Source organism: Loxodonta africana, chromosome 3, assembly GCF_030014295.1.
Source record: "Loxodonta africana isolate mLoxAfr1 chromosome 3, mLoxAfr1.hap2, whole genome shotgun sequence".
NCBI classification, from domain to species: Eukaryota; Metazoa; Chordata; class Mammalia; order Proboscidea; family Elephantidae; genus Loxodonta; species Loxodonta africana.
In genome coordinates, this window is record NC_087344.1 from 129,260,751 (window position 1) to 129,275,849 (window position 15,099).

A 15,099-nucleotide genomic window follows, 5' to 3' on the forward strand; every position below is an offset into this window, starting at 1 on the left:
AAAAGAAGATTTAAAACGGGTTGTGCCTCACCTTTGCTTTGATTTCCATTTTTAAGAAGGATCCAACTATTGTCATGAGGTCACTGATGATCACCAGGACGTACCACCCGTTGATGAACTCCCACTGGTCGGTGTTACACACGCGTCGCTTGTACTTCTCCAGGAAGAAATTTAGAAATCTCTACGGCAAGCATTTTAAAAAGCACTCCTTACAAACCACACTGCCTTCAGGAAGAAGACAAGCATGAAACAGTGCTCTTGGCTGTAAAGCGATAGGCCATTCCCGCTTCCAACTCAATATACCCGCTTAGTGGGGATTATAGCACACACTTTCCCCCACCATCCACCCCAGCAATAAGTAAGCACTCAAGTACCACTAAATTCACTCAAAAGTTAAACAGTTGCCTTATGCGTTAACCCCAGCAGACTCTTGTCATGACAGCTAACACACAGTACATTCCAAATACTTCACATGTATCAACTCATTCGATCTGACAACAACCTTATGAAGTAGGTACTATTAGCCTTATCTTCCAGAGGAGGGAACTGAGGCTCAGAGGTTCAGCCAGGACTTGAATCGTAGCATTCTGGCCCCAGAGTGTGAGATCTTAATCGCGTCCCAGTGCTGACCCCTTCCCTGTGACAGGGCCAGGACTCTGACCTCGGATTCAGAATATCGAGGGGGTTGAGGAGATGGGATAAGAAAGGGGAATATTTAGAAAGTAAATTCAAAAGGTCAAGATTAAGAAAATTAGAATGTTGACTATTCTGTGGTTTCACAAATGATATTCAAATTCCTTCCTACTTTCCCTAACCCCAGTGTGCATTCACGCACACACCAAACACCGGAATAAGATCTGTGGGAAGCTGGAGTATGTTAATAAAAGTCCTGAGGGTAAAAAGGTAAAATGAAACTCTGGGGAGAATTTGAAAACTGTTTTAAAAAATAGAATAAAGTATTTTATGCTTCATTATAATCCATTTACCATCTCTCTGAGTCAAAATGAACTCCGATTTGAAGACAAAAGATGAAACCCACACATGCTATTACTCAGTTCTTAAGATCACTCCTGAATTTAAAGGGCCTTGTTTATTCTAGAAACATTCACAAGCTTGAGGGTTCGCTACTGTGCACCTGTGCTTATTAGCACCATTTTAGGCAGGATAATTATCCGATCCCATCTGACATGCCGGAGGCTTTACTCACTTCCTACACCTCAGGCTGATTAAAGCCTTGTAGGGGGGCAATCACTCAAAGGAATCTAATTTAGTTGAGGGGTTCCAGAAACGGCATGACACACACCATCAGTGGTCTACTTTTTGGGCAAACTGAGGGCAGAGGACAAGAGAGGAAGGAGAAAATCCAAACACACACTTACCTTGCGTAACCTTAGAGCAAGGACAATGGATCTTGTGCACAGAATAAGAGATGCCAAGCAAATCACAATGACAAATGCATCAAACACCAAGACATACTGGGTATTTTTCTGAACTAAGGAACAAAAACAGAATTCAAATGTTAAGCACACACCTTAAAAAAAAAAAAAAAATTTTTTTTCCCCCTCAGGAATAATTTCCAAATAAGGATGGCAGTCTGAGAAGCAACTCAAATGATAAATGTTCTGTCTATTGTTAAAACAAAATGGTAAATATCAGAAACAAATCAGACTGCATTCATGCAGAAGTCCATAAATAAGGTAAAACACTGCCTGGTGGGAAGAGTCATACGTTTAAAAGCATATGGACTATTAATAAATACACTAAAATTTGTTTATTTGTAACTATTTACTAGAGAATTCAACAGAAGGTGGTTCATTTGGGCTCCATTCAAAAGAGGCAAAACTGCTGACATTCCCTACGGTTCTATCACATACAAGGCGCAGACATCAAGTCTGCCATTAGTGAAAACAAACAATCTAAAACACTACCACTCAGAATCCCCAATTCTGCTTCTCCCCCTTGCTGCGCCCTTTCCCAGCAAAGAGTGCCAAATCAATAAGCTTTCTCGGCAACTGGAGAAAATAACTTCTTGGAATGGAAGTAAGGAGGAGAGTGACAATTGGATTTTTGTTCTGGAATACACAGTAGCATGGAGAATGTGCTAGAGGGAAATGAAGCTGTAACCTTAGCTTCTCTCAGACGTCGTGGTCAGAGGAATCCCAACCACAGCGCCCCCTGCCTGACCCCCTGCCCACCTCTGCAGCCACATCACTTGCTACTCTCTGCTCTCCCCGGCCCCCATTGCAGCCGTGCTGGTCTGCTGCCTTCCCTGCTCATATCAGGCTCTCCCTCGCCTCAGGGACATTGCACATGCTGCTCCCTCTGCCCTGAACAGCACCTCCCCCTACCCCACATATGTCTGGTTTATTCCTTTTCAGTCTCAGGTTTCAGATTAAATATTCCCTTCCTCAGCACAGAATCTCCTAAATTCCCATCGTTATTAGCCCTTTCCTATATTACTTCATTGCACTCTCCATGATTACACACGCCCATAGCTCCTCTCATCTGCCTTTTCTTGGTGGCCGTTGAACCTATAAGTACATGTTCAAAGGCAGCAGAGCATGGGACATGGAGACAGGATGAAACTGTGAATGACTTCGTCTCTGAAGAGCCACAGCCTGGGTCTAAATCTTAGAAGCTGTGGAACCTCGGGTAAGTTGCTTAACCGCTGTGCCTCATTCTCCTCGTCCAAAAAATGGTAAATATAAAAAATCATCTCCATTTTACAGCTATTGTTAAGATTAAACGAGTTTATACATGAAAAGCACTTGGGAGAGCCCCAGGCACATCACAATAATAGTAAACACATATAAACCCAATTCCAACTCATGGTGACCCCATGTGTGCCAGAGTAGAACTGTGCTCCACAGGGTTTTCAATGCTGATTTTTCAGAAGTAGATTGCCAGACCTTTCTTCTAAGGTGTCGCTGGGTGGGTTCCATCCTCCAACCTTCTAGTTAGCTCCCCAGCACTTAACCATTTGCACCACCCAGGGGCCAGCAAACACTTATAGCAGTTACCATTTTATCATTCAATGTCCATCTTCCCCACTAGCGATTAGCTCTGTGAGGCAAGGCTCATGTGTATTTTGTTCAACATGACAGCACTTGTGCTTAGCATAATGCTTCAGTATGTTTATAAAGAAATGAAGAGAATCAAGCAGAACATGAGACGTCCACTGAATAATCTAAGTTAGAACTTGCAAAGGGCCTTAGCTAAGCTATAAAAAAAAAAATTTTTTTTTTTTAAGCTATAGGCGGAGGAAAAGGAGGAGTCACAGATCATGAGAGGTGAAGAAGACAGAGTCATAACCTAGTCTCCAGTTAAACCAAAAAAAACCAAACACATTGTCATCCAGCTGATTTCTCAGACCTAGGGAAAAAGGAAAAAGGACCAGTCAAGAATGCCTCTTGCTTTTCTCTCTTTGGTAAACATAGTTCGATCTGGACATTCATGATGAGAGAGGCAGACAGGAGAACTATCAGCCTACAGAGGCAGCTGAAGCCTGAGTGTGGACATAGCAGCTCAGAGAGACCAAAGAGAAAAAAGCAACAGGGAAGGACTTGGAGGGGGCAGGGGCAGTGATGCTTCAGAATTAGAAGAGATGAGCTCGGGAACTGGACTGTGGAGGAAGAAACAGGCTTGGGACAGGCAACCTTCAGAGAACGGTCTCAAAGCTGGAGTGCTCCACAGCTACACCTGCTGCAGAAAAGGTATCTAAGAGAAGGACTGGGGCATCAAGGAATTTAATAATGGCAAGGGCATGAGTGGCACTGAAGAGTGTCTGAGGGAGGGTAAACCAGCTCATTTAGTGGGTTATGAGCAAAACCAGCGACTAACTGAGCAAACTGTTTAACCTTGCTAAGCTTCAGATTACCCACGTGTCTGTCAGTTTGTGGTACTGTGGTGGCTTGTGTGGTGTTACGATGCTGGGCCCTATGACACCAGTATTACAAATACCAGCAGGGTCACCCATGGTGGACAGGTTTCAGTGGAGCTTCCAGACTAAGACAGACTAGGAAGAAGGACCTGGCAGTCTCCTTCTGACAAAATTAGCCAGTGAAAACCTTATAAATAGCAGCATTGTCTGATACAGTGCTGGAAGATGAGCCCCTCAGGTGGGAAGGCACTCAAAATCTGACTGAGGTACAGCTGCCTCCTCAAAGTAGATTCGACCTTAATGATATGGATGGAGTCAAGCTTTTGGGACTTTCGTCTGCTGATGTGGCATGACTCAAAATAAAAAGAAACAGCTGCAAACATCCATTAATAATAGAAACATGGAATGTATGAAGCATGAATCTAGTAAAATCGGAAGTCATCAAAAATGAAATGGAATGCGTAAAAATCTATATCCTAGGCATTAAAAAAAAAAAGCTGAAATGGACTGGTACTGGCCATTTTGAATCAATCATAGGGTCTACTATGCCCCATAATGACAAATTGAAAAGGAATGGCATCACATTCATCATCAAAAAGAGTATATCAAGATCTATCCTGAAGTACAATGCTGTCAGTGATAGGTTAATATCCATATGCCTACAAGGAAGACCAGTTAATTTGACTATTATTCAAATTCACGCACCAACCACTAAGGCTCAAAATGAAGAAATTGAATATTTTACCAACTTTTGCAGTCTGAAATTAATGAAACATGCAATCAAGATGCATTGACAATTACTGGTGATTGAAACACAAAAGTTGGAAACAAAGAATAAGGAACATTAATTGGAAAATACGGCCTTGGTGACAGAAACAATGCCACATATTGCATGACAGAATTTTGCAAGACCGATGACTTCTTCATTGCAAACACGTTTTTTCAGCAACATAAACAGCAACTATACACTTGGACCTCACCAGATGGAAAACACAGGAATCAGAACGACTATATCTGTGGAAAAAGATGATGGAAAGGCTCAATATCATTAGTCAGAACTAGGCCAGGGGCCACGTCAGAACAGGCCATCAATTGCTCATGTGTAAGTACAAGTAGAAGCTGAAGAAAATTGGAACGAGTCCACGAGAGCCAAAGTATGAGTATGTCCCACCTGAATTTAGAGACCATCTCAAGAGTAGATGTGACACATTGAACACTAATGACCGAAGGCCAGATGAGTTGTGGAATAACATCACGGACATCATACATGAAGCAAACCAAACCAAACCCATTGCCGTCAAGTCAATTCCAACTTATAGAGACCCTATAGGACAAAGTAGAACTGCCTCATAGAGTTTCCAAGGAGTGCCTGGTAGATTCACACTGCCAACTACTATGCCACTGGGGTTTCCTGAAGAAAGCAAGAGATCATTAAAAAGACAGGAAACAAAGACAAGGCCAAAACAGATGTCAGAAGACACTCTAAAACTTGGTCTTGAACATAAAGTAGTGAAAGCAAAAGGAAGAAATGATAAAATAAAAGACCCGAACGGAAGATTTCAAAGGGTGGCTTGAGAAGACAAAGTAAAGAATTATAATGAAGTGTGCAGAGACCTGGAGATAGAAAACCAAAATGGAAGAACATGCTTAGCATTTCTCAAGCTGAAAGAACTGAAGAAAAAATTCAAGGCTCGAGTTGCAATATTGAAGGATTCTACAGGGAATTATTAAATGACTCAGGAAGCATCAAAAGCAGATGGAAGGAATACACAGAGTCACTGTACCAAAAAGAACTGGTCGATGGTCAACCATTTTAGGAGGTACCATATGTCAAGCACTGATGATATTGAAGGAAGAAGTCCAAGTTGCCCTGAAGGCCTTGTCGAAAAACAAGGCTCCAGGAATTGACAGAATACCAACTGAGACGTTTCAACAAACAAATGCAGCACTGGAAGTGCTCACTCATCTATGCCAAGAAATTTGGAAGACAGCTACCTGGCCAACTGACTGGAAGAGATCCATATTTGTGCCCATTTCAAAGAATGGTGATTCAACAGAATGGAAATTATCAAACAATATCATTAATTTCACACACAAGTAAAATTTTGCTGAAGGTCATTCAAAATCATTTGCAGCAGTATATCAACAGGGAACTTCCAGAAATTCAAATCAGATTAAGAAGAGGATGTGGAACAAGATATCATCACTGAAGTCATGTAGGCCCTGGCTGAACGTAGAGAAAATCAGAAAGGTGTTTACCTGTATTTTATTGATTATGCAAATGCACTCAACTGTGTGGATCATATCGAATTATGGACAACATTGCAGAGAATGGGAATTCCAGAACACTTAATTGTGCTCCTGAGGAACATGTACATAGACCAAGAGACAGCCATTTGAACAGAACAAGGGGATACTGCATGGTTTAAAGTCAGAAAGGTGTGCATCAGAGTTGCATCCTTTCACCATTCGTATTCAATCTGAGCAAATAATCTGAGAAGCTGGATTGGTGGAAGACTCATTAACAACCTGTGATATGCAGATGACACAACCTTGCTTGCTGAAAGTGAAGAGCACTTAAAGCACCTGCTGATGAAAATCAAAGACTACAGTCTTCAGTATGGATTACACCTGAACATAAATAAAACAAAACTCCTCACAGCTAGACCAATAAGCAATATGATAAACAGAGAAAATTCTGGAGTTGTCAAGGATTTCATTTTATTTAGATCCACAATCAATGACTATGGAAGCAGCAGGCAGTCAAGAAATCAAGTGATGAACTGCACTGGGCAAATCTGCTGCAAGAAACCTCTTTAAAGTATTGAAAAGCAAAGATGTCACTTTAAGGACTAAGGTCCACCTGACCCAAGCCATGGTGTTTTCAATCACCTTATATGCATGCGAAAGTTTGACAATGAATAAGGAAGACCAAAGAACAACTGATGCCTTTGAATTATGGTGTTGGTGAAGAATACTGAATATACCATGGGCTCAAGAAGAATGAACAAATCTGTCTTGGAAGGATAGCCAGAATGCTCCTTAGAAGCAAGGATGGCAAGACTTCATCTTACATACTTTGGACATGTTATCAGCAGGGATCAGTCCCTAGAGAAGGACACCATGCTTGGTAGAGGGTCAGTGAAAAAGAGGAAGACCATCAATGAGATGGATTGACATAGTGGCTGCAACAATGGGCTCAAACAATTGCGAGGATGGCACAGGACCGGGCAGTGTTTTGTTCTGTTGTACATAGAGTATGAACTGGAACTAACACCACAGCACCTAACAACAACAACAACAAGCTTCAGATTCCTCAGCTACAAAATGGGGAGAACAACAGTGCCTGCTTCACAGGGCTGTTATGAGGATGAAATGAAACAATCTATTAAAGTGCCTATTAGAAGAGTCCCTAGCACCTACACTTATACTTGCCTTTAGCTATTTTATCGTTTAAAAATATGAGTTACCCCAAGGCACCATCTAATGGGTAGGTGTCTTAGTTATCTAGTGGTGCTATAACAGAAATATCACAAGTGGGTGACTTTAACAAAAAAGTTTATTTTTTCACAGTTTAGGAGGCTAAAATCTGAATTCAGGGTGCCAGCTCCAGGAGAAGACTTTCTCTCTCTGTCGGTTCTGGGGGAAGGTCCTTGTTATCAATCTTCCCCTGGTCTAGGAGATTCTCAGTGCAGGGACCTCAGATCCGTAGGACATGCTTAGCTCCCAGCGGTTCTTTCTTGGTGGTATGAGGTCCTCATGTCTCTGTGCTCGCTCTTCTCTTTTATATCTCAAAAGAGGTTGGCTCAAAATACAACCTAATCTTGAAGATTGAGTTTTGCCTCATTAACATAGCTGTCTCTAATCTTGCCTCATTATCATAGAGGTAGGATTTACAATGCATAGGAAAATCACATCAGATGATAAAATGGTGGACAATTAATTACACAATACTGGGAATCATGACCTAGCCAAGTTGATACACATTTTGGGGGGACACAATTCAAACCGTAACAGTAGGTAGGAAAATAACTTAATTCTACCAGAATCTAAGTCCTTTATTTATTTATTTATTTTTGGTGGGGGGAGGTGCGGGGGTTGTGGTTTATGGAAGGAGCCCTCGTGGTGCAGTGGTTAAGCACTTGGCTGCTAACCAAAAGGTCAGCAGTTCAAACCCACCAGCCGCTCCATGGGAGAAAGATGTGGCAGTCTGCTTCCATAAAGATTACAGCCTTGGAAACCCTATGGGGCAGTTCTACTCCATCCTTCAGGGTTGCTGTGAGTCAGAATCGAGTCAACGGGAATGGTTTTTTTGGGGGGTGGTTCATGGAATGGGGCAGAGGGAATAGGGGCAGTTCTTAGGAAGATGGAACTGAAACTGTATGAGATGCAGGGACAGCATCTGGTGCCTTCCATCCTAATGTACAACTACAAGGAATTCTCTCTAAGGTTGTTTATATGGGCTTACTTTAAAGATGGGAAAACTGAAGCCCAGACCTAGAAAAATAGTGTTCTTCCTAACAGGGAATCCAGCACAGTATTCTGTTTTTTCTTTATTTGCTGAAAGGATTACTCTGGTGTGCTAAAAAAGTGTTTTATGAACATCATAATTGCTTTCTTGCTCTGTTGAAACCAGGTTGTCCCAAAAGGGAATTTCCCAGGCCGAGGCTTGTAAAACACTAGTTTCTGTCAATTTGGTCAGAGAATTGCTACACGCCACCCAGTCCTTCTCAAGCCCTGAGAACTCCTATACACACAGCTCCAGCTTGTCTGTGTGATTCGAACCCAGGGCTTCTCAAACTTACCTAAACTTACCGAAGCCCTTTCCCTGTAACACCTGCTTATGTCATCCATTGATAGGGAGATCCACCCTCCAATACCTCCCTGAGTCCTGGGTCCCTAAATTTCTATATTTATAAAAACAAGTTAAAGTGAAGGTTAGTGACACCCCTGAAGATGGGTAACAGGAGTCACATACGTAACATGAGGTCTGCATGTGAAAATAGACCTTCCCTCATATTTCACCTTGAGATAACGTAAGTAATGATGAGAATGAGAGAAAAGTCTAGGGTTAAGTGTATGAGTATGTACAAACTTCAAGACTTTTTGGAAATAGCTTAAGTTTCTCATCAGATATTTCCTTGCCCAAGTTCCCACTTCCCTTCTCTCAACTTCCCCCAAAGCTAGGCTAATCAACCCACTTTGTAGCTTCATATATGGAAAAAAAATTAATTTTCCTAAGTTGATTCCTAAATTTCAGCTTTTTAAGGCTTTCGTATCATTTTAGTTTACATTTGCATTCGCCTAGTGGTAGAATCAGGTTTCTCAGGATGCAGTTCTGAGAGAAGCCTACGTAAGAACATGTGGCCTGCGAGGTCTGTATTTCTCCTCAGTAGCCACAGGAGGGAGCCAGAGTTCCTCTCTCCAGAGTACCCATTGCCACTGAGCGGATTCTTACTCACAGTGACCCTAGGAACCTGTGAGGGGAAGGAAACTGTTTCGACAACAGAATGACTAACCCATTCGGTCACTTTGATCTTCATAATGAATTCCAAACCACATTTCATATGTGCCTGAGCGTCTTTGAACACAAAGCACATTCAGTGTACTCCGATAACATCATTACAACCAAACCGGAAGTTCAGGAATTAAACCATGCTGGCCTCATTTCTATACCAGCGTTTGCCACAGAAAATGGCTGCAACCTATCCTTGGAAAACACGAGTGTGTGTGTGTGAGAGAGAGAAAGAGAGGGAGAGAGACAGAAATAAAGACAAAGAGGCTGAGAGGCTGCCTGCCTGCTGGGGAACAGCAATCACTTTTTAACAGAAACTAAACCTGTGTATTCTGGTCATAGTTTTACGTCAGTTTATAAAACTACTGAAACCAAAACCTCAAAATCATCAGAACATGTTATACAACTTAAAAGCAACAGACCACAAATCAAACCCAGTTTAAAAAAAGAAAATCAAAAATAATTAGCAGCTGCAGGTATTTTATACTTTATTCTGTTCTGATCATCTGATTAAGGGCAATTTCAGTTAAAACTTATAAATTAAAAGAATATGTATTGATCATCTATCATTAACTTCATGGTGATCCCTCACTATGCAAACAGGACAGATTCCGTGTAGCCCACTTCACACGTTTGAGTAAATAACTGAGGGTTTGTGCAGGCTGCCCTCTCAGCTCTGAAGGCCCTGATCCCTCTCCGCTGTCCCAGATTGAAATCAAAGCTTCCAAGAATTGTTTCTAGAATTTATTTTTCATTCTACTCCAGTTAATATTAATCTTTGTTTTCTATATCTTCATACCTTTTTGCACCTCCACCACGTATTCCTATCCACTACCCATCAGAAATTCTGTAACATGTCTGTCTCCCTCACTAAGGTGTTCTTTGCTTCTATTGTTGTTTGTCGTTAGGTGCCCTTGAGCCAGTTCTGACTCAAAGTGATCCTATGTACAACAGGAGGAAACACTGCACTCCCCCGCTCCCCTGCACCATCCTCACAAACAGTTATGCTTGAGCCCACTGTTCTGTGTTCTGTTTCCATGTACATTTCCATTGCCTTTGAGTTGATTCAGACTCATAGGGACCTTATAGGACAGAGTAGAACTGCCCCACAGGGTTTCCAAGGGGTGGCAGGTAGATTTGAACTGCTGGCATTTGGTTAGCAGCCAAAGCACTTAACTATTGAGCCACCAGGGCTCCTCTGTTCCCATAAAAAAATAGTGCCTAGAAATTACTGTGTACCAGCCTTTGTTCTCAGTGCTTTACCTTACATGCTAACTCATTTAATACTCAACACCCTGAAAGGAGGAGCCCTGGTGTCACAGTGGTTAAGCGCTTGGCTGATTATTGAAAGGTTGGTGGTTCTAACCCACCAGCCACCCTGTGGGAGAAAAGACCTGGCAGTCTGTTTCTGTAAAGATTATAATCCAGGAAATTCCACTGGGCAGTTCTACTCTGTCCTATAGGGTCGCTATGAGTCGGAATAGACTCAAAGGCATCCAACAACAACAACCCAGGAAGGTAAATACTATTGTTACTCTGATTTTGCAGAGAATAATAGTGAGACAGAGAGAGGTTAAGTAGCCTGTCCGAGATTGTGGGCACAGTAAATGGAGCCAGGACCTAAACCCAGGCAGTCTGGCTCCAGAGCCTGTGCTCCTAACCACTGAGCCATGCTGCCTCTCATAAGAGGTATGTAATAAACATCTGCTGAAATGAACAAAAAAGCAAGCTTTAGGATATGTTTTATAGAATCTAATGCTATTTAAAATGTTTTCTGGAGCCCTTTCTTCCTATTACCATTCAAACCATTCTAAACACACGAAATCCCAAGAAAAAATGTTAAAAATCATCCATAATCCACAATGGGCAGGCAAATAGCATACTTACTAGATCCAGAAATGTTCAAGAGTTTACATTCTTCGATGCTGGCATCACTGTCAAAATATATTTTGATTTTGCCACTGTGAGCTTTATTGTCATAGGTAATCTGGAGATACAAATGTATGGACAGATTACAACCCAGCAGAAAGCTTAGCTTGTTAAATGAATTGTACTTATAAAAAAAAAGAAAAATAGCATCCAAACAGCTTGCTGATCCAAAGAGAATTATGCTGATAAAAATGACCTCGTCACATGATTTCTTCACCACTTTATATTATTAATGGAAAAAAAAAAAAAAAAGTCCAAAGGGCAAACATATGAAGTTCTGCTAAAACCAGCGCCTCTGGTTCAGAGAAGCCCTGGAGCAAGACAACCAACCAGTCCCAGGACCCAAAACCAGAATTCACCAATTTTGGCAAGAGAATACTGAATGAAGTTTGGTGTTTTATACAGAATGAAATTCAAAAGCATTTGCTTCCATTTAGATCTTTGGGTGTGACATAACTAGGTTTTTACTAGGCTGAAAATCGTTTTTTTGTTTGCCTCAACAGCTAAATATAATGCTCTCAGAAACAATAAAGACTGCTCCAAAGCTGCAGATCGAACCTTCTCCACGGTGGGCTAAACGCAACACGTCCAACCTGGGCTCTGGAACTTTCCAAGTGCCTCCAAACGAACTCCCTTGTCTGGGGATTCAGCCATACCCCCACTTCACCGTGCTGCCATCATCTCCCCTGCAGTATTGGGGCGGCCTCCTCTGGTCCACTTACACCTAAAGTTTCCACTTTCAGCCCACTCCCAATGGAGCAGCCAGGGGAGTCCTGCTGGAACCTAAGTTGAATTATGACTCCACTGTCCAAAAGATTTCTAAATGCCCCCAAATCTTCCACATTACTTGTCAATCACATAAAGTTTATAAGTGATATATACCAAGTGGTTTTGAGGATGAACATATTATGAAATCCAAAAAGTTCACAGGCAGAGAACCTGGAGAGCTGAATGTATAGGTGATCTGTGGTCAAACCCACCTAAGCCTTAGGGTCTTTGAACACAAAGCACGTCATTATGACCATGCAGGCCTCATTTCTATACCTGTAAGCTATAATTAAACCTCCACTAACCCTGGATGTTCAAGATCTCTATTTCCCCAAGAAGAAGCTCTAACATACTTGTCTCAAGCCTTTAAAACCTTGAAGCAGAAAACAGAAACAAACAAAAAAAACTCCAAACTCATTGCCATCTAGTCGATTCCAACTCATGGCAATCCAGTGTGTTACAGAGTAGAATGGCTCCAGAGGGTTTTCTTGGCTCTAATCTTTATGGAAGCACACTGACAGGCCTTTCTTCTGCAGTGCCACTGGGTGGGTTCGAATTGCCAACCTTTAGGTTAGCAGTCGAGTGCAAACTGTTTACGACACCCAAGAACCTTCTTGAAGCAGACAGAATTAAAACAAAAATGAAAGCCAATTTTTAAAAATCCATACTGTTTACTGTGCCCTTTTTTTTTTTTTTTCTAGTGCCCTACATGGTCATAAATGATCTTACCCTTGCTAAACTCACTCCTTCATGCACCTCTCCTGCTTCTCCTTGTCCATCCAGATCCTTCCTGTTCCTCTTGCCTACCCTAAGGTGATTTATCATGTTTGTCTCCACTGAAGTCATTCTTCCTTACCACAGTATCACCATTTGTAATTACTTTTATATCTCTAGTTACTTTTTTTCTTTTTTCCTATATGTCTCCTCCACTTGGCGATAAGCTTCCTGAGGGCCACTGTTTCTCTGTTCTTGCTAGTTACCTTTGAGTAGGCTTTGAGCCATGGCAACCTTATGTATAACAGAAAGAAATGTTGCCTGGTCCTGTACCATCTGCATGATCTTTGGTGTACTTGAGTCCATTGTTGTGGCTACTGTGTTGCTGAATGAAGCACCCCTCTGAATTGCTAAAAGATAGCTACGTGCCTCTTACACCTTAGCATTTCTTTTAGCCCCTCAATAAGCATTAATAAAGCATGGAACTTCACATATGTGAGAAGGCAACTTGCTCTCCCCACAGAAGTGAACAGTCTTTTGTACTACACACTCCTCCTTCCAAAATAAAAGGAATAACAACCACTCCTTTGCAAACTAGCCTTCAGGTCAAGGTAGCAGTTTCTGCCACAAGGTTTGAAAACATTGGCTACTTATTTGCAGATGGGAAAGATATTATTAATACTTAAAACAGTCATGACAAGTGATTTTTATCATATGTGAGGAGAGGAGGAGGTCAAAGCCAATTTCAAAAATTCCTCTTTTTAACCCAGGAATCTAGTTTTAAAAAGTTGGAAAGAGCTCGCTTTGTTTTCAGAAGTAAATGAACTATGGATCACCAAGGCTATAAAGTGTTTTTAAAATGATTTTAAACATGATTGCATTTAATACACCTAGGCATAGTGATTAAGACCTATGGCTGCTAACCAAAAGGTCAACAGCTCGAATCCACCAGGTGCTTCTTGGAAATTCTATGGGGCATTTCTACTCTATCCTATAGGGTTGATATGAGTCGGAATCCACTCAACGGCAATGGGATTGGCTTTTTTTTTTTTTTTTTGGTTTATAGCCTGTTGTGCTTTACACTCTGGATCCACAAAATGCAAAGAGAAAGATAACAAAAAGTGGCTTAGTAAACAAAGACATTTACCCTATTCTGAAAGACATAACAGTCTGGTAACTCGCGGGAACGAATTGTCTGAAGGTCAATGCCTTTGAGGTGAAAGGAGATTTCAACTTGTAAAAGCCTGAAAAAAAATTATCAGGAGGTAATGAATGGTCATGGACTACCACATATTCCCTACTCCCATGTGAAAAGAGACTTAAAGACTTACCGATAAAATTCCAGGCTGAAGAATGATGAGTTCTTCCAGGCCTGAGGGTTCTTGGTGAGGATCTGAAGGCTTAAGTGAATACAATCTGGGGCAATGAAAGAATGAGTATAAAGATTGTTTCAGGCAAGAATCAGATGCTAAAACTAGTAGGCAAAAGCTCATGAGATTAGAGAAATGCAGATCAAAACTACAATGAGATTTCATCTCACTCCAACAAGGCTGTCATTAATCCAAAAAACACAAAATAATAAATGTTGGAGAGGCTGTGGAGAGTTTGGAACACTTCTACACTGCTGGTGGGAATGTAAAATGATACAACCACTTTGGAAATCAATTTGGCGCTTCCTTAAAAAGCTAGAAATAGAACTACCATACAACCCAGCAATCCCACTCCTCAGAATATAGCCTAGAGAAATAAGAGCCTTTACACGAACAGTATGCACACCCATGTTTATTGCAGGACTGTTTACAATAGGAAAAAGATGGAAGCAACCAAGGTGTCCATCAATGGATGAATGGTTAAATAAATTATGGTATATTCATACAATGGAATACTACGCATCGATAAAGAACAGTGAGGAATCTGTGAAACATTTCATAACATGGAGGAACCTGGAAGGCATTATGCTGAGTGAAATTAGTCAGCTGCAAAAGGACAAATACTGTATAAGACCACTATTATAAGAACTTGAGAAATAGTTTAAACTGAGAAGAAAACATTCTTTTGTGGTTATGAGAGGGGGGAGGGAGGGAGGGTGGGATAGGGGTATTCATTAATTAGATAGTAGACAAGAACTACTTTAGGTGAAGGGAAAGACAACACGCAATACAGGGGATGTCAGCACAACTGGACTAAACCAAAAGCAAAGACGTTCCCAAAATAAACTGAATGTTTCAAAGGCCAGCGTAGCAGGGGCAGGGGTTTGGGGACCATGGTTTCAGGGGACATCTAAGTCAATTGG

General features: G+C 41.4%; 1 protein-coding gene across 6 annotated transcripts in view; it reads right to left on the reverse strand.

The window, feature by feature from the left end:
• Positions 1-15,099, reverse strand: part of MCOLN2 (mucolipin TRP cation channel 2) — an 80,634-nt gene that overhangs the window by 17,258 nt on the left and 48,277 nt on the right. For all 6 annotated transcript variants that reach the window (XM_003411116.4, XM_023549422.2, XM_023549419.2 and 3 more), the window contains exons 5-9: positions 14,138-14,222; positions 13,954-14,050; positions 11,283-11,382; positions 1,380-1,492; positions 32-181 (exon numbers count right to left, since the gene is read on the reverse strand). In XM_003411116.4, the coding sequence (XP_003411164.3) occupies positions 32-181; positions 1,380-1,492; positions 11,283-11,382; positions 13,954-14,050; positions 14,138-14,222 (545 nt within the window). The remainder of the gene's footprint in view (positions 1-31; positions 182-1,379; positions 1,493-11,282; positions 11,383-13,953; positions 14,051-14,137; positions 14,223-15,099) is intronic.